Below are 25,982 nucleotides of genomic sequence, written 5' to 3' on the forward strand. Positions count from 1 at the left end.
ATCATTTCCGAATCAGCCACTTTGTGAAGAGCATTATCTTCTTTCAAATTACTTCGCCTCGTAAAAATGGCCTTTCCCCTGTCTCTTTTTTGTCTCCCTTTGGAAATTATGAAGTGATTACTATATATATATATATAGTAAATGCATGTCATCTAAAGACGCGACTTTGTTGTGTATTGACTATAAGCCATAATCATTTCCACCACCGCCCCACCCCAAATGTAACAGCTTTGCCTAGCAATTCCAATAATTTAACTTCTAACCCTATGATAGATAAGTATCGTTTGGGAGATTCCTTCAAATCAAACCACTTAAGAACATGGACTTAAATATGATGGATAGAGTGCAGATACAGCTCTTTTTTCTTTTCTTTTCTCTTCTTTTTCTTTTTTGTTCTCTCTCACTCTCTTCCCCCCCCACCCCACGCCCTTTTAATTCCCTTATTTTGAAATTAAGTTTTCTCGCCTCTTCTTTGGGGACAAGAGATGGGTTGGTGCGGGTTGTGCAGAGAATGATTCTCGAAAGGGAACACTATGGACTTAGTTCAGAAGATGATAAGATGCTCCCAAGCTTTGCTTTAAAATGTGTGGATCCGCCGCGCTTTAAACTTCTGTAATCCGCTGTAGGAAAAGTCGCCATTATATTAGATATTACCACGAGACAACCCAACTCAGAAGATGATAGATAGATAGATAGATAGATAGATAGATAGATAGATAGATAGATAGATATAGATAGATGTCTAAATCTCGCCTTAAGGCAGGTCTGGCCTTCCCCTAGTTATGATGAGTAACACAATGGACTTACCTTTCTATTCTGCAGCCTCATAAAGTCTACACAATGGCAAAGCTTTATTGTCGGTCCCTTGCAATGAGCAGGCGGAATTGATGAAGTCTTGAGAGTGTCCACTCAAGAATACGCCATTTAATAATAATAGGCGTGTACACATCTATGCCTGGGCAAGAGCGGCGACTTGGTATTGTGGGTATGAATTCTATCAGCTGGTGCAAAAGTCTGTCTTTACTATGCATGTGTGTAGTACTGTACACAGTCAATCAAATGGTCCTCTCCCCCCTCCTAAACACACTCCTAACTAGAATTTTGAAAAGAATCATAGGCACCCTACATTTATCACCGCGGAAGCCTGCATTATGCTATAAAGGACGGTGCTTTTATGTTTGGAGAAGATTGTTCCCCTGGACGCAACCTGCAGTCGGCTTCAAATATTATGTCAGGTTCAACAGTTCCTTGTCGCATCCAAACAAGCACCTTCGGATAATGCACTGAATATCCCTGCATAGCCACTATCTTTTCCAGAACCCTAAAGACAAATATGCAACACTCCAATGAAATAATAAAAAACGCTGAAGTAGGAATTCATGGATCCGACGTAAATAGACATCACACTGTCTTTCCCCTTGTACAATTGTTTTCTACAATGTCCAGCACGTCTCTCTCTCTCTCTCTCTCTCTCTCTCTCTCTCTCTCTCTCTCTCTCTCTCTCACACACACACACACACACACACACAAAAACACACAGACTTCAGTTATTTAAATATTTAAAGACTTCAGTGTTAGTTTTTGGAAGTTAAGAATGTTCTCAGCCTCCCAGTATCTTTTCCAGATTCAGTTTACTAAGCCAGGATGTATTTTAGGAATCTTGCAATGCCTTATCTGGGGTATCAGTGTAAACAACCTGTCCATTTTCATACCAAATGCCATTGTGGGATGAAGTCCATTTCACCGCAGGACAGATATAATAGTATTCTAGGAATACCTACTCGCCCTCTCAATATTGTGTGTGTCCCTGTATATGTGTATGCACACACACACACACACACACACACAATCTCTCTGCATGTGTGAGTCAGAAAGAGAGAAAATAATCATGTTTGCCAGTATTATTTTGTCAAGCAACGTGTGTTTTGCGTACATTCACACAATGGAAAAATATTCAGGGTGTTCCTCCAGTTTGCTGATTGTGCTCCTGAACAAAGTATTTCTTATAAATAAATAAGTACCAGCTCATCGCAAAGCCCCCTTTTAATGTCTCCATTATGTCTCCTTCCAGTCGTTTCATAATGTAGATATGGACAGGGACGTGAGACACACGGATTCCTTCCAGCTATTTCCGTCTTTGCACACTTTCGCACACATACACCACAAAATATTAGGTGTGAAATGGCGAACTATGACATTTTCAGTGGACAAACACTCGAACCCCCCCGCCCATGAATGCCAGTGGAAGGAAGAGTGTCGCTGTTGATATGCTTTAAAAACGTAAGAAGCTAAAGAGAACCACTGTTATACTTTATAGCATAGCAAGAAGTAATATATTTGTAGAGGTAGAAATTTGGAGGCTAGCAACAGAACGCAAAGCTCAATTTAGGCGAAGGTGGGGAGTGAATCTTTGTAACGCGTCTGTTAGGCGGAGGGCGAGCCTCTGTATATTGAATGGGACTTACTCCCCAGTAGGTGTCTTGAGGAGTTCAGCCTAAGAGATCTTCTCGTGTGAATTCATAGCACCAGCAGTGAACTGATGGTCATGACGGAAGGAGTTTCGCCTCCTCTCTTTGTTTACCCAGTTGCTGTCTTGAGGCTAATCCTTAAGTGACACCAAGTTCCACGGATCTCCGTGGCATTCCAAGCCAACGTACTTAAGGCTCTTAACCATAGTCTGTGAACGTGTTAACGTAACGCCTCGTTTCTTTGGAAGTGAAAAGCCTGAGTCTTGGTTTTGAACTGTTAAGTAACTTGAACGTATGAATCGTCCAGGGGCTTCTGCCAAGACCTCCTGAGTCAGTGGGTGTGGATTTAAAAAACTGGCACACTGCTCAAAAAGCCACAATCCTTTTCTTCCCCTCAATTTTTATTGTTTATTTACGTAATGACTCACGTATACAATACAAATCCACGGTCGCCAGAATTGGATTTCTGGCAGAAATTGCTACATTCAGAGTTTTGAACACGCAGAGAACGATGGCTTACATAAAACAATGACAAGTGTGTGTGTTTTTGTGTGTGTGAGTGTGTGTGTGTGTGTAATTCGAGCATGTTGCATTAACAGATAAGTCAAGACAAATAGATAACTATACATTCAGTGCAATTTAAGTCCTAAACTACATTATAAGCACAATAAAATAATACAATACTGTGCGTTCTTATCTAGGCAGTTTCAGTTGTTGGGAATTATTTTTTTCCAAGAGAAAATAAGCAGCAACATACGACAACAAAACCGCGTTACAAATACTTTCAAAGCATGACTCCTTCTATAGGTAGTGATAAGATACATTACAATGTGTTTTTTGTATTTTTCTTTTTTTCTTTTTTCTTTTTCATTATTATTATTATTTTCTGCTACTTAGTAGCTTGCATTAGGGCAATACACAACTCCTCTTTAAAATGATTCGAACAAGTTTTTTTATTTTTTATTTTAAGTATGTGTAAGCCCCCACCTTGTTGCTAATAGATGATTATTGCAGGTTTCCCATTAGGTAGTATGTTAAGAATTTCGAGCGCTCACACGAGTAATATAGTAAACAACACCCAGAAAATTCATTAGGTGGTTCCGTGTCCTTCACAGCTATCCTAAGCATGTTTCCTCAAACGTAAGTCCCATTGATTTGGCTGGGGCTTCCTTCCAAGCCAAAATGCCTAATGCTATAGCTTCTTCCTGCCAAACCGCAGGGCGTATATAGGTAGACAGAACATACAGATATATTCATAGATAACTAATAAGCATGTGGTGCTGTCTTCAGGCATGTGTCAAGCCTCCATCTTCCAAGAAGAAATTGTCCTTTAGTAGCTATTGTTTGACACAGCTAAAAGTTAAAAATAAGAAATGGACCTTGGCGTAAGAAGGGCACATAGGTAGATAGGGATGTTTGTTTGTTTTAAAGTTAAGACTAAGCATAAAGCGTTTTCATACATTCCCTCCCTCCCTCCCTTTACCTTTTATATTATTAAACTTGGGGAGGTGGTTAAACCTGGTCGAGAAGAAATAGGAGTCCTTCCTATCCCAAATAAATATATAAGATCCTTGTATTTGCTGACAACTAGAATAAAGCAAGGAGCAGAAGGGGGTGGGGTCACTGCTGGTGGTGGTGATGGCGAAGAGGTCCATTCGTCTGGAAATAGATAGTGCTGGGTTTAGGACTGGATCTGTAAGTCAGTCCTGTTCTATAGTAATTTCACTGGAAGCCAAACACAAAAAAATGTTTTTGTTTTTAAAAAGTTAAAATTATTATTATTATTTTTAAAAAATGCTGCTATAAGGAAGGGGGGAACTAAGGGAAGTCCTATGACAATAAAAAGGGGGAGCTACAACTCTTTTGACAGGTAGTTACTGTTGTGTGTGAGTCTCTCCATTCTATACTCTATAAAAGCGAATGACCGTCGTAAACATCTCGATTTATCATCTGCCATAAAACGAGGACTTCAAGGAGCTGGGAGAGATCAGTCCTTGCTTTCTTCTTTTTCCTCTTCTTCTTTTTCCTCTTCCTCGTTAGTTTCCTCCTCCGTCTTCTCCTCGTCCCTGGCTCCGGGGAGTTTATCCTTGTTGTTCTCTTTCTTCCATTTCATCCTCCTGTTCTGGAACCAGATCTTGACTTGCCTCTCTGTCAGTCCCAGGGCGTGAGAGACCTCTATACGCCGCTTCCGTGTCAAATAGGGGTTGAAGAGGAACTCCTTCTCTAGCTCCAAGGTCTGATACCGGCTGTAAGTCTGCCTGCCACTGCGCCTTCCGGGAGCTGTTGAACAGGCAACAACAACAACAACAAATAACTTGTTAGGGTCTCTTCTCTTCGCTTTGATTCTGCCTTCATGTCTCCTAATGACAACAGACCACTTCCCACCCACCCACTCCCCTCGCCACTGTCTGTCTCCCACCTCCTACAGCCCCTTCTAGCATTCCAACAGTCAAATGGAAGAAAACATATATTGAAATAAAATTACCTTAGGAATCGGAGTTCCAAGGGAGACCTCCTGCCACCCATTCCTTCCCCTCCTCCTCCCCTGTCTGTGTGCAAAATTTACTTTTGACTTCCTAGTGCAAATGCACTTTAAAAAAAAATACTTCCTTGTTTCTCGGTTTTCCTTAGTAACCCTCAGGATAGGTATTCCACTACCGTTTCTTTCAGTTTTAATTTTTTGGGGGTGGGTGGGTTGGACTCTGCTGCTGCTTTCTGTGTGTCTATTTAGGCATCCATATGCATGGCTGTAGCAACATATATACAAACGTTGAAAAGGCACTCAAAGCCAACCCAGCAACAATAATTATAGTAAAATACCACCGTGTGTATATAGTGTTATCTTTTACATACGAGATTGCTGCTGTTGTTGTTGCTGTTGTTGCTGTTGTTGTTTTTAAACAACAACAACCATCCCTCCCCCATTTTTTTTATTATCGAGATTTTTATTAGAGGCTTGCCTGGAAGTCAGAATCGTCAATCATAACAATAACTTCTAATCTTCTGCTCCGTGTTATATGTCTGATCTGAAGCCTTTCTGAGACATCTTTACACAACTGTGTTTTAAAGAAGGGGGGTTATAGCTAAAGCTGTCCTTTAATTTCCCAGTTAAAAACAAACAAATGAGCCTTCATGTGTTTTGAATTAAAAAGCCTTCTGAGCCACATTCTAAGAGGGTGAAACTTGTGCAGAGCAGAGTATTAGAGAATTCTGTGGGCATTTTGGCACCACTCCTTTCAGTAAAGTTACTTTTAATACAGCAATTTGTAGAGTCGTTACTGCTACTGTCACCATAATTATTATTGTTGCTATTATTATTCTTATTATTATTATCACCACACCATCATCACCATCATCTCTAAGTGTTCTTAAGTCTTTTCCTTAAAACCAAAAATTGTGAACAAAGTTGCCCTTCAAAGTTTACACTTTAAATATTAAATATCTCTCGAAATATTCAAATGATCTCCAGCGATATTTTATTATTATTAAAGCTCACCTTTTAGCCCAAGACGTCAAACAGTTAGGAAAAGCTATATGACATTTTTAGAGAGGGGGGGGCATCGTATTATCAACATGCTAATAACCTCGTGGGAGCTGTATCTTACTGCTCTCCTGGAGGCAAGCTATTTTTTAAAAAGTTTTACTTTATTGTGATTTAAACCCAGAAATCACCTTATTGCCTTTTAAAGCCAGCTCCAGCCTTGTTTACCGTATATATATATATATATATATATACCCCCTCCCGAAACAGGAAGAAGAAACATTCTTGCAACCAACCCCACTATTTATCTATCTGCCTTTGCCTGTCTCTCCAAAATACAGATTCCCCCCCCCCGCCCTCCCCCCGTTCCCTAAAACCCTTTCTTTCTTTCTCTGCTTAAATAGAAAAGAACACATTTAAGGAGGAAGGAGAAAAAAAATGGTCCTAACCGTGAGGTCTCATCCATGGGAACATGAGACTGGGAGAAGAATTTTGATTTAAATGCCCTTGTCCCTCGCTAGAGTTACTGTTGGAAGAGGATTTACAGTCAGGATATTGTACCACGGCCGCCTCTTGCTGGGCACCATAAAGCGATTGCCTGGGTAGGGCTTCGTATCCATAGAATTTAGAAGCGTCTCCGTGGCACGCCAGGGCGCAAGGATTTTGCTGGTATCCCGAGTTGGAGATGCTGGAGGTTCCGTGGTGGAAGAACTCTTGGACGTGGTGTGAAGGGTGTTGGAAGCCGGGAGCCGTGGTGCCCGGACCGTACACGAGAGCATGGCTTCTGCTTACACTTTGTGGAAATCTGCAATCGTAGTAAGTTGGTTCCAGAGACTCGCCGCCTTTGTACTTGGAGAAAAGAGGATTTACAAAGTAGGAACTCATGGCTCTCGCATGAAAGGAAGGAGGAAACCAACCTTTTACCACCAACCACCACCAAAAAAAAAAAAAAAGTCTTTAATTCTATAAAGAGATCAGTGCTAAGGACTCTCGCTCTCGCTCTCTCTGGACTCTGCAAAGTCCTGGTTAGTGGCTGGTTGTGCCTTCTTTTTTTTTTTTTTTTAATGCGCGCGCTCTCTCGCTCTCTCAAAGACGTTTCATAGTGCCTGAGTGGGTATGGCTGCTTATGCCTAATGCTCTTGACTTCTCTTATATCCGTCGATAGGTAGAGCTCTCTCTCAGTTTCTCTTACTTCTTCCCTTCCCTTTAACACCACAGGCAAATTCCTCAAAATCCCGGTGGTGAGGCGCTCTCTCTCTCTTTCTCTCTCTCTCTCTTTCGCTTGCTCTCACACGCGATCTGGATTCATCAATCCACCACACTAAGACAGGCTAGGAAGAAAATGACAAGGAAATCGGGGGGTTCGTGGGGTGACGGGGAGGTGAAATAATCAGCCCTCAGAAGGAGGATAGGGGGAAGAGAGAAAACACACACACGCACACACAACACACACCCTCATATCTAGTGAATGGAGCAGGGTTATGAAAGGTGCGCAGTAATACCCTTAGGTGCTCCTTTTCTCCCCCCCCCCCCCATGCTACGGAGCCTCTTCACTTATCTGAGCAAATACATGCGCCAGCGAGGTCAATTTAGGTTACTTCAACAGGTAATAGGTATAAAACGCCAACCCGGATCAATTTTGGGGGGAGGGGCAGAAATAAACACCGGGTAGCTTCAGGAGGCCTTATTATGATGACAATCAAGGGGGAACCCCCCTCCAAAACTCAACCCCCTCCCCAACTCTAGCAATGGAACTGTCCTTATTTATGTGTCTGTCACTCTTAGGGGGTGTTATGATTAGCGGGGGGGGGAGAGCAAACCCCTCTTTTAAAACACAGAGAGATAGACTGAGGAAAAGAACATAGGGAGCCTAGAGTATCTTAGCTGGCTATAAATGCCCTTTCTATGTATTTTTTTTTTGTGTGTGTGTGTGCTTTTTAAACAAATAAAGATTGTAGAAATAATATGTTTATATTTTCTTTTTGTCTTTGGACCAATGGTTGAATCTTCCCATCTGCAAAATAACTGGAAGGCGTCATTTGAAGGAAATAAGTATCCCCTGCCCACAGGAAATGTCTCGTCCAAGTAGTTGGGAAAGTGGGGCGGAGGGAGACAGAAGGTCCACAGGATATGAAGGTTTCCTGGGGTTTTTTTTCTAGTGTGGCAGAATGTAGGATCTATCTACCTACCCCCGTCGCTTTTACCAAACGCTGGGTAATTGTTCGCATGTCTTATGCATGTAGTCGTATGTAGTATCCATGTATTTCAAACATCTCTCCTGCCCCCCCCCATATACTTTCTCCACTCCAGAGTGACCATTGGCTGAATACTTTCCGTTGGGTGGGAGGCTTCACATTCTTTTTTACGACTGCATTAAAGAACCCAGGCTATTAAACAGAAGCATAAAACCAGCAGCTTTCCCCTTCTTCTAAACTTTGCAAATTAATATTTCCTGGGCTGGTTTCTTTCTTTCTTTGCGAGGCTGGCGGAGGGGGGGGGAGCTTCTTAAACAAGACAAGAATCAGGCACACTTCTATAAATTAGCTGTTCCCATGGCCCTTTCATAAACTCATCAGCAATCCCCTTCTCCCCTCTCAAAATCTCTTACTGGGTTTCTTCTTTCTCCCTCCCCCTCCCTTTCCCCAGAAAATGGCAAGTAAATGAATTTCAGAGGGTGGAGAAAACCAGAATTGAGGAAATCCCAACTGTTCTAATGCGTACAAAACCGTAAAACACTCTTGGAAACAAATCAATGGACATATTTTGCCTCCCCCCACCTTTGTTAACTTATATAGCCTTACTTCTTACTTTCCTTTGTCTAATTTCAACAACAAAAGTCTGTCCCCAGGTTGTAATTTCTCCCCTCTCCCAACAAAGGAGGAGGGCAAGACTTAACCAAGGCTTACCAAATAAAATAAATAGATTCTTTCTTTCTTTCCAACACATGTAACAACTGAATGGGTTAGACCTTCGCTTAATTGGCAGATACGGCTCAGAGTCAATAGGATTCTTGCTCAAGGACAGTGATCAATATTGCTTCCGAGTTTTAAAATTCCAGTGGCCAAACCTTCCCCTTATTGAAATGTGTTCAGTGTCAGGACATGTAAATTCAGGTTTTACCGTACATGTTCTTGAACATTTTTAAGCAGCTGATGGAAAGGCAGAAAGTTGGTAAAATGTTTTCCAACATCATCCACCATGCAGATCTTTTTTAAAAAAATTAAAGAATGAAAAAATAGCATTTGCAACTGAACTAGGACATAAAGGAAGAAAATAGAGGCGTTTGTGAGAGTCAACAGAGGAAAATGCAGCGACGAGACCGATAATCTTCACGTAGAAAAGTATTTTGATACAATTCCGCTAGATACAGTTCTTTTATTGGAAGAAAATCATCATTTTGTCATATAAGATGCATAGAAAACGCCAAGCTTCTTGTTCATGGTGGAGTTTTACATGTATATGTGTGCGTGCGTGCGAACTACAATATTTCATAACTAGCGTGGTATAACCGATTGTGTTGTCCATTGTGGTTCTTATCTTTATTTTCAAAACGTACTGTTCTTATTCCATACACAAAGCTTCTGCTACTTAAAATGTGATCGCTTTTCTTAATTCAACTGTATCTTGACTTTAATAAAGAAAAACACATAAAATAGATTTTTCTGGCAGAGGATTGATATATTTGACAAGCTGTCGATGAACTGAATATTCCTTTTTTCACTGCATATATGTATTGCGTCTATGATTGTGGAGAGCTATGCAAATCCATTTTCAACATTTATTGTATCTAAAAGGTTCAGTTAAATAAGAAAAAGCGTGTTTCTGCTCCAACTCAGAATTGACATTATTTTGCAAACCATAGCCGGGAGTCTCAGGTGAGAGGCGTTGTATATACTTATTTCTTGAGGTCTGTTTTTCTTACAATCTCTGAGAGGCCTAAAGGTGCGAACTGCAGGCTTTGTAAGGAAATCAGCTAATCGCTTCTAAGATTGAGCAACAGCGCCATCTTGCGCCAGCTCTCCCCAAGGCACGCGTCTTCAAAACATAACCTTTCAGTTACAAAAAAAAACACAACACAAAACAAAAACAAAACAGAAATGGAGAAAGATCTCCCATCATCAATCACCGCGCTCTTTTTACAACCCCCATTCCCCTCCAGTACCATGCATCCACTTATGTCCAAAAGGAAACAAAAACGAAACAAAATCTGATTTTACATAATGTGGGGTGAATAAAAACATATTGAATGTGATGATCAAGATCTTCATCCATCATTCAGTCAATAAGGGACCGAAATCAGATTTGGGTGGTTTTATATACATAATCGTGTGTGTGTTGTAATAATGGCAGGACATTACCCCGTTTTTCATGTTCCCCCCTCCCTCCACAAACCCTAAAAATACCCATCACCATAACAACGACAACAGTGCACACACATGCGCGTGCACATGGACACAGTCCGTACGCAAGCGAAATGCAGCAGTTTCTATCATCTCTCCTGCTAACCTCCCCCACCTCACGCCGCTCCCAGTTTTAAAAGGCACCCCCCTGCATGCCCCCTATCTCTCCTTCCTCTGCCAAGGAAAGGGGGGGGCTATAATGGGGGTGTATGTGTGTGTGCGCGTCTGTTGTTTGTTGCTGGTAGACAAAACATTCCAATAATCCGGTTTCAAAGAGAAGAGCACCCACCTTATTTAAACCATAAAACAATTAAGGCCAGACGTCTAGCCGGTTCTGTGGTCCTGTTTTGTTCAATTCTATTCAGTGCACCCAGCAGTGAGACAAACAGAGCTGTAAAACTGGCATTTTTGGGCTGCGGAAATGTACCTATGGGTTGCTTTCAAAGCTGCTGTATCCTGTCCTTTTTGTGTCGACTACAAAGGAGACGTTTTTTAAGCTGAAGATGAGAGCCCTTTCTGTTTCACACACATATACATTACAGGATAGATAGATAGATAGATAGATAGATAGATAGATAGATAGATAGAGTGTGCATAAACACAAAAATATGAAGAATTCACAGAGAAGAAGGCATCTGCAGGAAAAAGGTGGTGTTGCTGGAATCTTGTCTTTGTTTAGAAAATAATGCGCTAACCACGCCTGGCGAAGCGACTCCTTTGGACTGGAAGCCTGGACAGAATTTGAAACACAAGTGAACGATTTGATCTTCTCTACTGCTAAGGCTACAATCCTATGCGCTTTTACTTGAGAGCAAGCGCCATTGTGTTCAGGGGGAGCTGACTTTTGAGTAAACTTGCAAAGAGCAGGACTCTATCTGACTCTGAAATGTATGTGTGTGTGTGTGTTTACACACATACATATATCACACACACACACACACACACACACACACACACACACACACACCAAGCATCATCCTGGATTTTTGGCAGAAGACTTGCACATGAACTATAACTGTATTCTTCCATTAAAGCCGCACACAAAGCAAGTCAGAAGAAAGCAATGGGAGGCGGGGAGGGGGGGAGAGGAGAACAACAGTCTTATGGAGACAAAGGAAGCATAACTTACATTCTTTTCGTCCCCATTAGCTCCAATGGGAGTTCAGCCCTGCTGAAGTCTGTCAGGGTAGGGGTGGGGTGAGGGAGGGAGGGAGAGGTGGGAGAGGGAGAGAGAAAGGTGAAAGAGACTGCATCTTTAGTAATCTTGAAAATGAGGTCTGGTGGAACTGGAAGGTTCTACAAGCATGGTGAAGGATCAAAGTTAATAAAACGGCCTCTCGGTGGGCCGCAAGTCTGTCACCGAGGTGGTGGTAGACAGAAAGAGAGAGAGAAATGAAGAGAGAGAGAGAGAGATTATGGAGATTGTTTCCTTTTTGTTCTCCCTCACCACAGACGCACAAATCTAAAAACAATTGCCATAGTAGTTATCGTTATTCTTATCATGATTACTGCTCGGGAAGTTTAAAAAGTGGGGAAATAATAAACGGTCATCACTGGGTGGAAGGTTGGCTTTTAGCAATGTTCTTGCTCATCCTGAATCTCTGCCCCCCCCCCTCCACCCACACCCCCGGCTGTACCTTGAAGAACATCAGCGGATGAAGGCAAAAACAGATTTTGTTAGCGATTCTCTTCCGCCTATCAGGGGTGTGTGTGTGTGTGTGTGTGTGTGTGTGTGTGTGTGTGTGTGTAAAAGCTCCTTTCGCCTTCGTAAGCAAGCAAATAAATAAATAAATAAATAAATAAATAAATAAATAAATAAAGCAAGCCACAAACCGGTATCTAATGAAAGAAGCTTTGCGAAAGAAATGTTTTATGACATCAGCGGGTATAATGGCTTCCAGATTTGTATTTATTTATTTATTCGTTCGTTCGTTCCTTGAGAAGGTTGGATCCGGCTGGGCAAACCCCAAGCCGCGATTTCCCTACCCGGCCTCCCTCCCGCAACGATCTGTTTATCATTAGAAAGATTAAAACAGTGCTGGACTCATTTCATTAAAGAAAGGGACCTCATAACAAGTTGTTATGCTGAGACGTCTCCTGTCTCCTCATTTGTTATCCCTTGGTCTTTCATTTAGCAAGCTTTGGAAAGGACCTTCGGAAACATCCATTCGTAGGGAAGGATAAAATGGACCCTTAAAAAAAAAAAGGAAAACGAAAATCCCTTGCCTCCCCCCGCCTCCATCCACCTCGTGTCACTTAACTCGTCCTTACGCAGTGCAAACAATCTGATTTTTTAACACTCACAGATTTGCCTTCTGCTAGCCTGTGGAAGTGAAGGAAAGCGTTTTGTCCAGAAACTTGTTTCTTTACAGAGGGGCTGGAAGGAGAATCTTCCAGTCCTCAACTGGACTTCCTTAATCCTTTAAAAAACAAGCAAAGGAAAAAAAAACTTCTTTTGGCGTAAACTATTACCATCTCCCAATTCTCATCCTTTCACCATCTGCACTAATGCGAACAAACCATTGACTGTTGTTTTCTTGATACATTACACCCGAAAGTAATAGGATAACTGGGGCCCCAAGCAACACAGTAACGTATTTTTGGCACTTAATTGATAATCCCAAAGAGTTCTAATAGTCTTGTCTCGGATAGATAACAAAAAGTAAGACTGTTGCATGAGCAAATGCTGCTCACACGTATTTAATCTCGTACATATAGTTTGATTGCCCGAGGCCATAAATTAGTACAATTAATTACCCTAGACTAAAATGTGCAGTACACACTCACCCTTACCCAAATGTCTCTTTTTATGAGCCTACCACTATATAGACAGATATAGATATATGGAATTGGGGGGCGGGAGGGAAGAGAGAGAGAGAAAGAGATGGGGGGGAGTATGTTGTGAGCGGAAGCTCTATTATTTTACTATCCTATCGGACTTCCTGAAAGAGGGCATTTTTCCAACAGTTTTCTCTCTCTCTCTCTAAGAGACTGTTAATTCCAGGGACGTATTTTCCGAAGATAACTTTGAGAATCCAATGCAAGGTTTTCTCTACCTCCCACTCCAGCAATCCATGTGGAAGTTCGGGGTGGGTGGGTAAGGTGTGATTTCTCCAAGAGAGTTTAAAAGATAATCATAATAATAAAAAAAGACACCTCGACTATCAAAGGTTGGTTTTTTCCTCTTTTTTTGTGACGTTAGGTATATATTTACAGAGAGCTGCTCTACTATAGCAAAACATAACAGCATTACAGAACGGTTCTGTGACAATCATAGAAGACACAAATAAGTACACCAGAAACGTTCAACACGATGACAGAAACATTGTTTGAGCGATCACCCCCTCTTATTTTCCTTTCTTCTTCTTCCCCCCACCTTTCCTTTCCTTTTGTACAAAATATGCAGCCACGACGTCATGAAATAATAATAATTATTTAGAAAAAAAAACCACTGGATAAATTTAACTTACGAAATAAAATACTTTAAAAAAAAATTTCAAGTACTTTGTTGTTTTCTGAAAAGAAAAGAAAATGTTTATTTTTAGTCGTAGGTTTTTTATTTTTTTTTCTTATAAAAGCACTCTTTTATGTCTTTTTTGCTCCAGAATGGTTGCTGTGTTTAACTAATTCTAAACACTCATCAGCACACGGAAAAAAGTCAGAAACACTTCGAACCCCAAGGAAGACCCAGCGCCTCGGTTTCTCCATTGGCTTGGAGAGACTCGGCCAATTTCACTGCTGCTGGTCTTTACTAGTATCGGTTTTTTCCTTGTTCATTTTCTTCATTTTCATTCGCCTGTTCTGAAACCAGATTTTGACCTGGCGCTCCGTGAGATTAAGAACCCTGGCCACTTCATAACGGCGGTCCCGTGTTAGGTACATATTGAACAAAAACTCCTTTTCCAATTCCAGCGTTTGATACTTCGTGTAGGGACATCTTTTCTTCCTTGTAGAACGCGCATGAATCCAATTTGCCACGGGATTGTCTGGAAAAGAAACAGTTCGGCAGTTTAAACATATGTTTGTGTCTGTATGTGTAAATATATAACATTAACTGAAATTGGTGGACCCCACAGATCCGGGTCCATCCATTTATTCTTCTTCCGGGGGTTTGTTTTGTTTTTTAAAAAGTCCCCTCTGTTTGGCAGCATGATCCGATCAAATCTGAAGTGACCTTCAGGATAGTTTAAGGGCGTGTGTATTCTTTTATAGAACGTGAAGGTGCACTGCACATCAACGTTAACGGCAATGAGACAGTTCTCAATGATTTCTGGTGGAACAACTTTGCATTCTGCTTCCGACTGTTATACTGTTTTCAGCTAAGCGATCATTGTCTCCAGCATGTTGCAGTTTAAAAGAAAAACTGGAGCAATGAGTTTAATAATAACAATAACACTATACTCCTGCACATGAACACTAGTAGGAGTAATCCAAGAACACAGTCATAAAGAGTCAAAATTCACACCACTTCACAGGCCCATAAACTCTGTTTACAACCATTACTCTCCAATTCCCTCTCTATAACCTTCCCACTGATGGAACTGCTGGCATTTTTTTAATATCTTCAGAATGCCCCAGGATAAGTCTACTGACTCCAAGAAAAATATTTTCCCCTCTCATTCCCAAAGCACCTTATTTTATACTAAACCTCCTTCTATCGTTGTTAGGGGGAAGTCATAACTTAGACTTCCTCTTTTTGTGAGATTTGGACTCAGTAAATATGCTCCTGATTCAAGGCTACTTAAACAACTTCATTAGCTGCATTCCCTCCATAGCACTGTGTATGTGTGTGTATATACACACATATGCACACACAAAGCGCACATACTTCTGCCTCTGTGCTGACATGGCACAAAGACACAGAAGTTACCAGGATTAAACTGTACCAGCATTTGATCAGATTGTTAGGCCTGAAGGCTTTGTAAACACCTGGCATGGGTATGATATTGTGCTGTGTGTGCATGTGAGCGTCTCTGTGTATATGAGCACAAAAATGCACACAGGGACATCCAGAATATACACACAAACAGGTATTAATTCCTGGCATATATTTTGCATGCTGTGCCTTGACTCCTCATTGCCCAGAAACAATCACCCACACTTCAATGGCATATGGCCACTAGGAAGTGAACATTTTACTGTGCAGAAGAATTATTACTTTTTAAAGCTAGCAATGCACAAATCCTTGGGTTCCCCTAGATCTACTCTTTTGTCAGTGTTCAAGGGCGTTTATTCTTTTACTTCTTTCCCTAGCACGTTGAACTGTATAACCCCCCCACACAAAAATGTACGTGGTCCACTGTTCTTTCTAAAGATTACCCCTTCCATTTATTAAATTATAGCTGGTTATTTGCACTTCTCATAGTCCAAATCTTTCGCTTTTCATAATCTGCACTCATTTTCTCCTTCTCTCCCACCACTACCAGCCAGGGCATGCTCTTTTGCCTTGGTGCAAAGATTTTATGAATCATGCCTACCGACCTCCCTTTGGAAAATAAATAAATGCATATCCATGCTATTTTCCCCTCGCACATGCCCAAACTCTTTCGCTAGCCAGACCCGTTCCTCGAAAAGTACGAACGAGGGAGGGCAAAGAAGAGAGGGCATGGGAGAGGTTATGAATATTTTATCAAACAAGTGGATTCTCCAAAGTGAGGAAACAAAATAATAACGAGCATCATCACCATCACCACAGAAGAGATCCCCCCAACTCCCTTCTCCTCCCGCCCCTCTTTCCCCTAAACCAAACAAATTACAAGCTGCCCTTATGATCTTCTAAGTCAGGTTTTTAAGCCTGTCCAGTTGGAGTTTTCAAGGCAAGGATGCCAAGAATTCTAAACAGCAAGGTAATTCCTTTTTATTGAGTACTGTGCAGGAGGGCTGTAATGCTCTCCCGGTTGTAAACAAGAATGACTTCGACTTACTAGGGTCCAATTCGGTCTTTTCTTCTTTGTGTTTGTTGGAAGCGATGGCCTCAGATTCCGGGGAGGGAATAGTCTGCGGGGTTCTGTCCCTGAGATCTCCCGGGGATCCGTACATATAATCCGGATAACTACGTCCATCCACCGGTCCGCAGTCCCTGCGGCCGTGGAAGGCGTCGGGCTTAAGCCCGTAGTGCCGGCTGCTGGCTGGAAAACCTGGGAAAGAGACAGCGCCGGAGATAGGCTCCAGCCAAGTGCGCATATATCTGGTGTCAGTTCCAATGTGAGGCTGGTGGGTGTACGGGTGGTAGACCACGGACGACTGGGAATGCACGGGAGCCCACGAAGTAGTAAAAACGGCCGGTTTGGGGGCAAAGCTGCAGGATGGAAAATCTGCGCACTCCGGTACTAGTCCTGAAGGTCTAGCTGCTGCAGGGTGAGAGCCAGTAGCTGGGAACCTTGATGCCAACAGTTCTTCGCTTTCATGACTAATCAAGGAATCTACATAATAGTTGCTTATGGGACCAGAAGCCGACATTGTTCCCCCCTCTTTTACATTCATAAGATTATTGTATGAACTGTATGTGTACTTTTTATCTTCTCATAGAACAATCAGGGCAGGTAATTATTTTTTCAGCCTTTCCTAGTTTGTCATTGGCTCCCAGCTCTCACGTGATTGTATTTACCCAAAAATACAGTGTAGATCAATCCGCAGGTCTTTTTTTTTCCCTTTTCCCTTCCCCTCTTACTATTTTTTTTCTTAAATAGCGCCTATGCGTCTTGGGTTTTCATAAAACTCTTGAAATAATGCAGTTATTAGCAGCGGTTGGTTCTTACGTGCCATTAGCTGAAAGGCGACTCCCTCGCTCGCCGGCTCGCTCGCTCTGCGACTTGGCTTTTCCATAGCCCTGCTATTAATGAGTCTGCAAGGTATCTGGTGTAGCAAGGTATCACAGGAACTATTTCTTGACGCAATTTGTCTCTGTCTGGTCTCTTTGCTTCTACAGCTTGTATTCTATAATGGATACATTACATGGAATATCTTTAAAGGGGGAGGGGGGTCGGTTCAAGGTCCTAGCAGAGTTGCTCTGCCGGCTCACCCCCTCTCCAGCGCCAGCCCATGAATGGCTATGAGCATTATATATATATTTTTCCTTTTTTACCTGATTACAGGACCTTTTGTCATTTGTACTAGGAGGCATATTCGTCAGCTTATTTAGCAGCAAGAAATCTTGGGGTCATGTACTCTGACTTTACATCTATCTAGATATAAATAGATAGCTAAATATAGACAGCTAGGTATTTCTATGTATATGTATGTGTATGTGACTGTGCATGTATTTGTAAGTTTGCGTATGTGTATATATATATATATTTGTGTGTGTGTGTGTATACACACACACGAGATAACTATCTTCTGGGAAGAAGAAGATGACCTTGTAAAGCATGAGTGGAAAATAATAACAAAAAAGGTGTCTCTCATCTTTGTACTCTCTGAGAGGCTACATTATTCGGCAAGTAGCCGTGGATGTTTTTATGTCCTTCAATAAAAATTTTACGAGGATCATTTGATTGTTCATAAATGTGTCGTTCATTAAATAAAACTGTACGAGTAAGTTTCACTTATAAGGCATAGCTGGGAGTGGGGGACTTTTTGCATGTTCAGAGACCAAGCCAGGGTGTGAGGTGCTTTCTTTCTTTTTTAAAGTATGGTCTGATTTCTTGGGTTTTATTGCTGTACTTATTATTTAAACAATGTCATTGGAACTTTTTTGTTTACCAAACCGTCTGCAGAACTTCACTGGAAGACGTGTTTGATATGTGCGTGTGCTTTAGTAATAACCTTTGCTTGGAAGAGTAAGTAGTAGGTAAGAGAGCTTGTGCCCTTAGAAGTCTGGGAGGATGGCGCTGGTCGCTTGTTCTGGGAGAAGAAATCTGCAAAAGGATTACACACACACACACACACCCGGGGGAAAAACTGCAACAAGAATAGCAACATCATCAATAACATCAGCAACAACAACAACCACCACAACAAGAAGAGATGGATTTATTTATTTTTACATTGTCAAAGAGGACTCAAGATTTCCCATGTAATAGCAGCAGAGGCGGCTTGGAGGTGCGGTAAATTTGCAACAAAAGGGGGGAAGGCACAAGAAAAGTGTATGCAGGGAAGGTTATGGAGGTTCCAGGGAGAGACAGAGAGAGAGAGAGACAGGCAGAGGGCAGAGAAGGAGAGATGAGGGGGCATGTGCCCCTGAGGGATGCAGTATCCATCAGTGACATTACACTCGACACAGAGTGTGCAGGTCCCCCTACACACACACACAAACAGGAGCAGGAGTGGGTTTGTTTTAGGCACCTTGCTTGGGAAATCTGAAGAGTAGGGAGAAGGAAGGAGACACAGTCAAATCCTTGCAGAAATCTCTCCCTTTTCTCCTCCTCTCCCGTTGAAAAAAAGACTCTGGAGAAGTTGCTTGAAGGAGCTGATTAAATATTCCAGACTGCATCTTAATTCACGAGTTCTTGATCATTGTGCACCAGCCTGCCATAGCTGATGTAGAGAAAATAGTGTTTTTTATTTCATAAGGAGCACACTTTAAATAGAAATGTACTCCTCTCTCTCTCTCTCTCTCTCTCTCTCTCTCTCTCTCTCTCTCTGTGTGTGTGTGTCCAAGAAATCCAAATTTGAAAACAGTCTTGCTGTGAAACCTGAACCAGCCATCTCCTGCCCACTATGCTCATACCGTTTTCAGCCTAGCACTTTCTTGAAGGGAAATATTCCTATAGGAGCATAATATGTCCTTTGGCCTTTCCTGAGTTCATTTTATCTGTCAATCACAAGTCTCCAGTGACTTCATTTCTCCTTATTCTGAACGTACGGAGGAAAGCTAATACCGAGCCATCTTCTATTCCTTTCTCGAGGCGTCCTCTGTGCAGAAATTCAGAAGAGGGGAGGGGAGAATATGCAGGGAAATGCGCCGAGAAGATGAAATGTTCGCTTGGGTTGCACTGAAAATATAATTTTCTTTACAAAAATAAATATTGCAAAGGAATGGTAGTTTGCTTAGACGTACTCTCTCTCCCTCTCTCTCCCTCTGTCTCTCTCTCACACAAATATACACTTTCTGCTCAGAGGAAAAATAATGATAGAAAGAACAACGGCGTCCCCCCCCCCCCACAAAAAGACAGAAGATCTAACATGTAATTAACACATCAAGAATCGTGGATTATAAAAGAAAAGGGCGTGGAAAAGTAAACACGGTAGTTAAACTTAATACAAGGAAGGTCATTAAAATATTATTCGATGGAGCATTTTAATGTTTACACAAAATGAAGCCTAACGGCCAAGGGTGTCTTTATTTATAAGGAGGACTTTAAACCACCACACACCCCGCTTTGAAAATCAACTTTCCCCAGTGTTGCAGGTTGTTCATAGCCAATGATCCTAGTCTAGGACTTGTAGTGCAATGCCTTCCTCGTTCAAGGAGTCCTGCGCCTGGGAGTCGAACTAGAAGTCGAGGGAAGGGAGCAGTTTGTCTACAGATAAAATGAAGACATGCCCTTAATACTGAAGGATCAGATCAGTTTTTAACTGCATGCGTAACCGCAGGATATAACCAGAGACCCTCTGAAATAGACTTCTGTTTGGATACTTCTACCCCCATGGCTCTCTGTCTACACGGGAAAACTTAGGCTGACCTTTGTGGCGAAGAAATGATTGTTTTGAAACATTTCTCCTTTCGGAGACGGAATCCCAGCCGGAGAGGTTGAGCATATTGGCATCAAAGGTATAGTTTTACCTAGAAGATTAAATGGCTACGTTTCTACGCGCTCTGCCCAGCGTCTCAGTCTCAGCGACAGACGAGTGAGTGTCTCTCTATCAAAATCGTGTCCCTTTGATGGAAGACAATCAGTCCTGCAGTAATGTGGTCCACGTCTGCTTCTTCAGTCTCCTTTATGACGAAAGAAGCTAACTATGGAAAGGGGGGTCGCTGAATGATGATGATGATGAAGAAAATGCATTATAAAAGTTGTGCTTATATATGCAGCATGCATATATATTTATATAGTAGATATATAAAAATCCCAGGTCGTTATTTGTGATGTGAATGAAGAGGGAGGGGGGGGTGACCCCGACTGGTGTTTTATTGATCTTCAGTATAGACCTGACACTAAAAAATCATTATATTCTAGGCCACTTCCGCCATTTTGGTAGTGTATGTAAGGAAACTTGAAGAACTATCACCTAACACCCCCTCCTTCTGTCCATGAGTCTCTCCCCCTCTCCAGTTTTTATCTGCACATAACTGGATTACTGGAACTCAGTACGACTCCCATCTCCCTCTTAAGGCCTCCGTAATGAGAATCCAGCCATCAAAGGATGGCTGCACGCCTAAAACCCCTATATAGCCCTGTTTAAATCGTTAAGTTTCCCACCAGCTTGGCTCCCCCCAACAGAAGCCCTAGCTCACTAGCTGCCTTGGTGTATTCTTCATAACTCCACGCTTCCCTTTCCATAGACCGACTCCTGGCCTAAGGCACCCAAGGCTTCAACGCCACACACACACACACACACACACACACACACACACACACACACGGACTCCTGAGTGAGCAGCTGCTGGATTCGCACCAGGAAGCTGTGAAGAAGTGGGGCAGGCGAGCCACCGCGTAGCTTTTTATAAATAGTCCCCCATAGTGTCGCTGGCTAACCCGAGGACGAGAGGTTTGGAACAACAAACTTCCAGCGAGGGCCCTGGAATTAGCAGACCAAACACGCCACCCTTGACACGCAGACCAGCGGCGTCTCTTAAATCGCATTCCTTCGCTCCGAGTTTCCACTTGGTTCAATAAACACCGTCAAGTTCGGATTAAAAAATCCACTTTTCTCCTCTTCTTGGGAACTCCCGGCGCACCGTTTTCGCATCTCCTGCAGGCCCCCACAGCTGTAGGCTGAAGGCGTCGCAGTGTTGACAGCCCTTCATAAGCGAAAGCAAACTAAGCATAAAGTCAAGCCTTGAAGTTTCCCCATGTGGAGAGACCCCCTTTTTCTCTCCCCTCCCTTCCCCTTCCCAAGCTTTGAAGAGCTTGCGATCCTCCGCAGGCTGGTTTGGGAAGGAAGTGGCAGTGAAATCAACGAAGCTTACTTCTAAGTAGAGGCGCTTCGGATCGGGGTGTGGCCTCAGTTTTGCCCTCCTGCTCCTGGAGACGATCGTTTCTGTCCTGCTTTAAACTCACCCTCTTCCCCCTTCATCTCCCCGCCACCTTCTCACTTAGCCTTTCCTTGTAGAGAAAATGCTGCCAATAAATATGTTGACTATATGGTTCTTTTTAGCCCTAAATCCTATGTCCTCCTATGTTAAATTTCTGCCACACACTACAATCTATGGTAATAATAATAATAATAATAATAATAATAATAATAATAGTCTCTAACCGTGCAAAAATTAGACTTCCTTTTGATTTCTTAAATATATAAGGGTCAGGGTCGTGTGTGTCCCGCCTCAGCCTCGCCCCCCCCCCCCAGTAAACTGATGGGAATTATGTATTTAACTTTATTTCCTATGGGCGTGATCTTTAAATTCAACCCCAGGGTAAAGGAAGACAGAAAGAAGCAGGCCGCTTAAACTGTACATTCAATTTAAACTTACTCTGGAGGAGTTTGTACCTGTTTAATGGCCTCCCCCCCCCCCAACCCCACAGCCAACCCCCTTGCTTGTTGCTAAGAATTTTGTCAGATGTTATGACTTTGGATTCCAGACTCCTTAGTGCTTGGAGGTGGAGGCAGAAGACAATAAATTCTTAAGTGCAATTAAACCTCAGGACCAATTTATGTCACTGTGTTGTGGTGTCTTTTAAAAAAAGAAAAACAGGAGAGGAGGAGAAGAAGAAGAAATGATAATAATACAGGCTCTCGAGAGTCAACAAGGGGGCAACAACATTTAAACGAGACATAAAATGGTTGGTCCCCTGAGCCATATCTTTGGGGTAACACACACACGGCCAAGAGATTTCCAAAATCCAGCGAATACAAAAAGACAGCCAGCCTAGACTCACCAAGCCCAGTGCCTGGAGAAAATAACCACAAAACCAACACCTCAACATATTTCTATACCTCCCCCACCACGATTGTCTTCCTTTCTATCGAGACAGGCTGTAATTATATCCATCACAAGATAAGGCTACTTCCAGGATGCAAAGTTGCGTCGTCTGCTTTTGAAAGCGGCTGTCGAGGAGCTGTCGAGGAGCTGCAGAGCCGGCTAGGACTGGAAGGTCTTAGATGCACTTTAAGCAGCGAAGGCAGCATTTACAAACAAGGGCAAGTTTCAACTGAAGGCGGACGCATTCCAACCCCAAGCTGCAGCTCCACGCACAGGCTCCTTTGCTAGGCCTCATTATACCTGCCTTCGGCACAGCAGTCTCCCCTAGGGCTGAGCAAAAAAGAACTTTCTCTTGACAAACCCACGCACACACAGAGTCACATGCCAACAAAACATCGCACAGACACACACACACACACCACCCTTCCTTGTACTCCATGAAAAAATTTGGACCGTTCTTTGGAGTTTCGAGGAACTATTTAAATGAGGCAGTAATTATGCGAAAGCGTACAGGGGGTGGGGAAAAAGAAAACATAACATCTAGGAGAGATTCCTTTGCATTTATCACTAGAAGGCTGTTGGGGATTAAATTATACGCACATACAAATATCAATGAAAGAGTGCCAAATCTCCATCAGACTGAAGGAATATTCGAACATGGTGAACTAAATTATCTTTACCAAACTAATGGCTCCCCCCCAGTTAAAAATATACACCTCCTGTTCAATACTCCTTGTCTGTATACGCAAACATACCTATACACATATACAGAGAGCATGCATATGCACACGTACTTAAAAGAAATGCAAGCACACACACACCGTATATGTGTGCAGACATTCGAATTATACACAAACATAATCCAACACAGGCAATGAGCGCTGAAAATAATTGAAATCAATAGGTGTATGTGCTGTTGCTGGATTGTGGCCAGTTAATGTGTTGTGTGGATAAATAGATACGTTGATAGATATACTAACAGATGTATTGATCTACAGATGTGGATGGGTGTATCTTTGCATCGTTCCCAGCACCTTCAAAACTCTCAGAAACTAAACGATTAAATTGCAAGGAAGAGCAGCATGTAGGTCTAAACACAAAGACAGAAGCCTTTTGAAGTTACACCTGCTGTGAAACACAGAATAACAGCAACATACACAAGAAAAATGAAGCGGCACTGGAAGCCCACACTGGAAAGCTGCTAATATTTTATATGCATAACAACAAACCCCAGAAAGGGCAAGCACGTTTTAGCAAACGAGCAAAACAATATTTTGTCAAGGGAGAGATGTACAGGAAACAGCACGAGATCGTCATAATTACACATGCTCTCACATAAGAGATAAAGGAACTCGGTGCAATAATGCTTAAGTCTGTAAATTCTCCGCTTTCACCCAGATCTAATAGTATCGTTTAAAGGAGAAAAAACACAGTAGGGGAGGATTTAACTTTTATTACATTTCTTGACTTGGGTCGATTAAACATATATTACTTTAGACTTCCCTCTGTACATTGGGGTGCTGGTGGTTAAATTAAACTTCATAACTGCATGATAGATTTTTTTTCCTCTCACCACCCTTCTTCATACTGTTATAAAATAAAAAGGGGCTGATATGAGAATTGTTAATATGGAGAGAAGGGGAAACTTTCCCGTACATAATGAATAGTGAGACCAATCAATTACCCCAGGACTGTTGAGCATAATTATGGTCTCTGTGATCAGGCATATTTATCTGTTGAAATACTAATTTACAGTAACAAAGCGCAAAGGATGAATCTTTGCATTTATGTATTACGTCTGCTTATTAAAACGTTTAAAGCTCAGAAGGAATGTCTGTGTGTATCCAACCTGAGGGGGCTATCGAATATAGCCGCTGTCCATACCATGTTTACTTTGAGCCAAAGCCAAGCGCGTTTGCATGCTTTTAAAAAGGCGGATATCTAACATAATAAACCAAGACAGTCATCTAATAAAAGCCGAAAACCAGCCTGTTTTTTTCCTTATGCAAGCTCCTTTGCATGGCCACCACGTTAATTTCTCTCTTGCTTATTATAAAGCTGATTTAGCTTAAGTCGAAGGAACATCAGATCCTCTCATCTCTCCTCTCTCCTACAGAAAGTTTGCTAAGGAGATCGAAGCATCAAAATTAAAAAGCAGTGCAAGAACTTTGCAATGAAAGATGCAGCGAGGTGGGTGAAAGCCCTCTTTTGAAAATAAATGTTTCCTACTCGAAACCGAATTTGGGTGGAGGGATAAGCCATACAGTCTGCCATCTTGCCTCCCTAGAAAGACAATTCTGATCTTCATAACCCTTCTTCATCAAGCTTAGGGGAAACATATAATGACCGTACAATCAGCATATTATAAAAGAGTGATTCATTCCTTCTGAAATATTACAGCAAATGTGATGACTTTGTGTTCCTTGTTCAGGATGCTTCCTTCGCATTACTTGAGAGCCGGAGGGGGGGGTGCCTCTCCCTGGCTTCTTCGAGGATAACCCTGAACCTCATACAGAAGGATAAAACTGGAGGAATCTCAACTCAACATTCATTTTCGCAATAGATAAACAAAGCAAAGCAAAACAGCACCTTTCTCATGGAACTGCCACCTTCGCATTGCTGATCTCAAATCAACATTTATGCTCTCCATTGGCAAAAACAACAACAATACACACCTTTATCTCGAAACAGTGATCTTCTCATAGCTATTCTTTTCCCCTCCAACCCTCCTTTTAAAAAAATGTATCCCTATTCTCCACCACCACCACCCCACCCCAACATCAACCACCAGCGCAACAACTTGTTAATCACATAACTGAGCAGAGTCAATGTTTTTTAGTCAACAGTTACTTAGCTTTCACAGATCTCCTCAGTTGGGTGAAAATAAAGCAGATTCTATTCCAGTCTATGTTCAGAAAGCTACAGTGTGACTTGAGCTCTTGCAAGTGATAGCCCACCCTGGATTTTAGCATGTAAAATGGCTATTAAATTTTAAACCTGAGCTGTTTGGATTCTTAAGGAGACAGAGCGAGCCTTGGCTCCCCGTTTACTGCTTTGTTCTTCAATGCACCTTCAAGGAACATAATATGCTATAACTTATCTGATTTAATACTCAGAGTACTGGCCAGGATATGGCAACAGGAGATTGCCATAGAAGTTACTAGGCTGTAATTTTAGCCTTCCAATCACCGTCAACGTGCCGGTTTATTGAGCGCGCACACACATATATATTAGCATCAGTCACCACACATATTCTTTGGAGATATTCTTCTCTTAGATCCTCTCAGAAATCTGAAGCATTCGAAAGAACCAAAGACAGCGCATACGGAAGACACAGAAAGAACGAGAGAGGGCACCCGGAACACTCGCGGGTGGCACTCGGACAACTCTCGAGGCCTTAACTTGAGCCAACTCAATAATTCGATGAGGAATTCTCAAGGAGGGACCCCGTTTTGTCCGCCTTGACAACAACGTCGGCCAGAAACAATAGCAGCCGGCAAAATTCATCTAAGTCTATAAGTAGCCATATGTGGTTAAGGGAATTGGAATGGGTGACTCTTGGGGAAGATGAGGGGGGGGGGGCTTTAGTGCGAACCTGCTTCCTTCTA

The 25,982-nt window shown here is 42.2% G+C and overlaps 2 protein-coding genes and 1 long non-coding RNA gene across 5 annotated transcripts in view; 1 reads left to right on the forward strand and 2 right to left on the reverse strand.

The window, feature by feature from the left end:
* Positions 1-2,851: 2,851 nt before the first annotated feature.
* Positions 2,852-7,480, reverse strand: HOXC8 (homeobox C8). Its single transcript, XM_083490534.1, has 2 exons — positions 6,399-7,480; positions 2,852-4,748 (listed from the first exon to the last, which is right to left on the reverse strand). Exons 1-2 carry the CDS (start codon positions 6,832-6,834, stop codon positions 4,456-4,458), a joined length of 729 nt encoding a protein of 242 aa, XP_083346660.1. The 5' UTR covers positions 6,835-7,480; the 3' UTR covers positions 2,852-4,455.
* A 5,337-nt stretch (positions 7,481-12,817) lies between these two features.
* Positions 12,818-25,982, reverse strand: part of HOXC9 (homeobox C9) — a 14,854-nt gene continuing 1,689 nt past the window's right edge. Inside the window, exons 1-3 of one of the 3 annotated variants that reach the window (XM_083490496.1) lie at positions 17,108-17,620; positions 16,274-16,486; positions 13,105-14,335 (exon numbers count right to left, since the gene is read on the reverse strand). In XM_083490496.1, the coding sequence (XP_083346622.1) occupies positions 14,082-14,335; positions 16,274-16,486; positions 17,108-17,174 (534 nt within the window). In that variant the 5' untranslated portion in view covers positions 17,175-17,620 and the 3' untranslated portion in view covers positions 13,105-14,081. The other 2 variants (XM_083490495.1, XM_083490494.1) reach the window with 2 other exon arrangements.
* Positions 14,344-25,982, forward strand: part of LOC310700678 — a 21,922-nt gene continuing 10,283 nt past the window's right edge. The window contains exon 1 of the long non-coding RNA XR_014522703.1: positions 14,344-16,195. This is a non-coding gene — a long non-coding RNA (uncharacterized lncRNA). The remainder of the gene's footprint in view (positions 16,196-25,982) is intronic.

The sequence above is a fragment of the Podarcis liolepis genome, assembly GCF_965112155.1.
Source record: "Podarcis liolepis genome assembly, chromosome: 2".
Lineage (NCBI taxonomy): Eukaryota > Metazoa > Chordata > Lepidosauria > Squamata > Lacertidae > Podarcis > Podarcis liolepis.

What these genes read in the sequence shown, in the direction of transcription:
- HOXC8 (XM_083490534.1), bottom strand. Translation starts at nt 6,834, where the DNA reads ATGAGTTCCTACTTTGTAAATCCTCTTTTCTCCAAGTACAAAGGCGGC. An exon ending in CCCATGGATGAGACCTCACG is followed by an intron (nt 4,749 to 6,398) that starts GTTAGGACCATT and finishes CCTGTTCAACAG; the next exon opens with CTCCCGGAAGGCGCAGTGGC.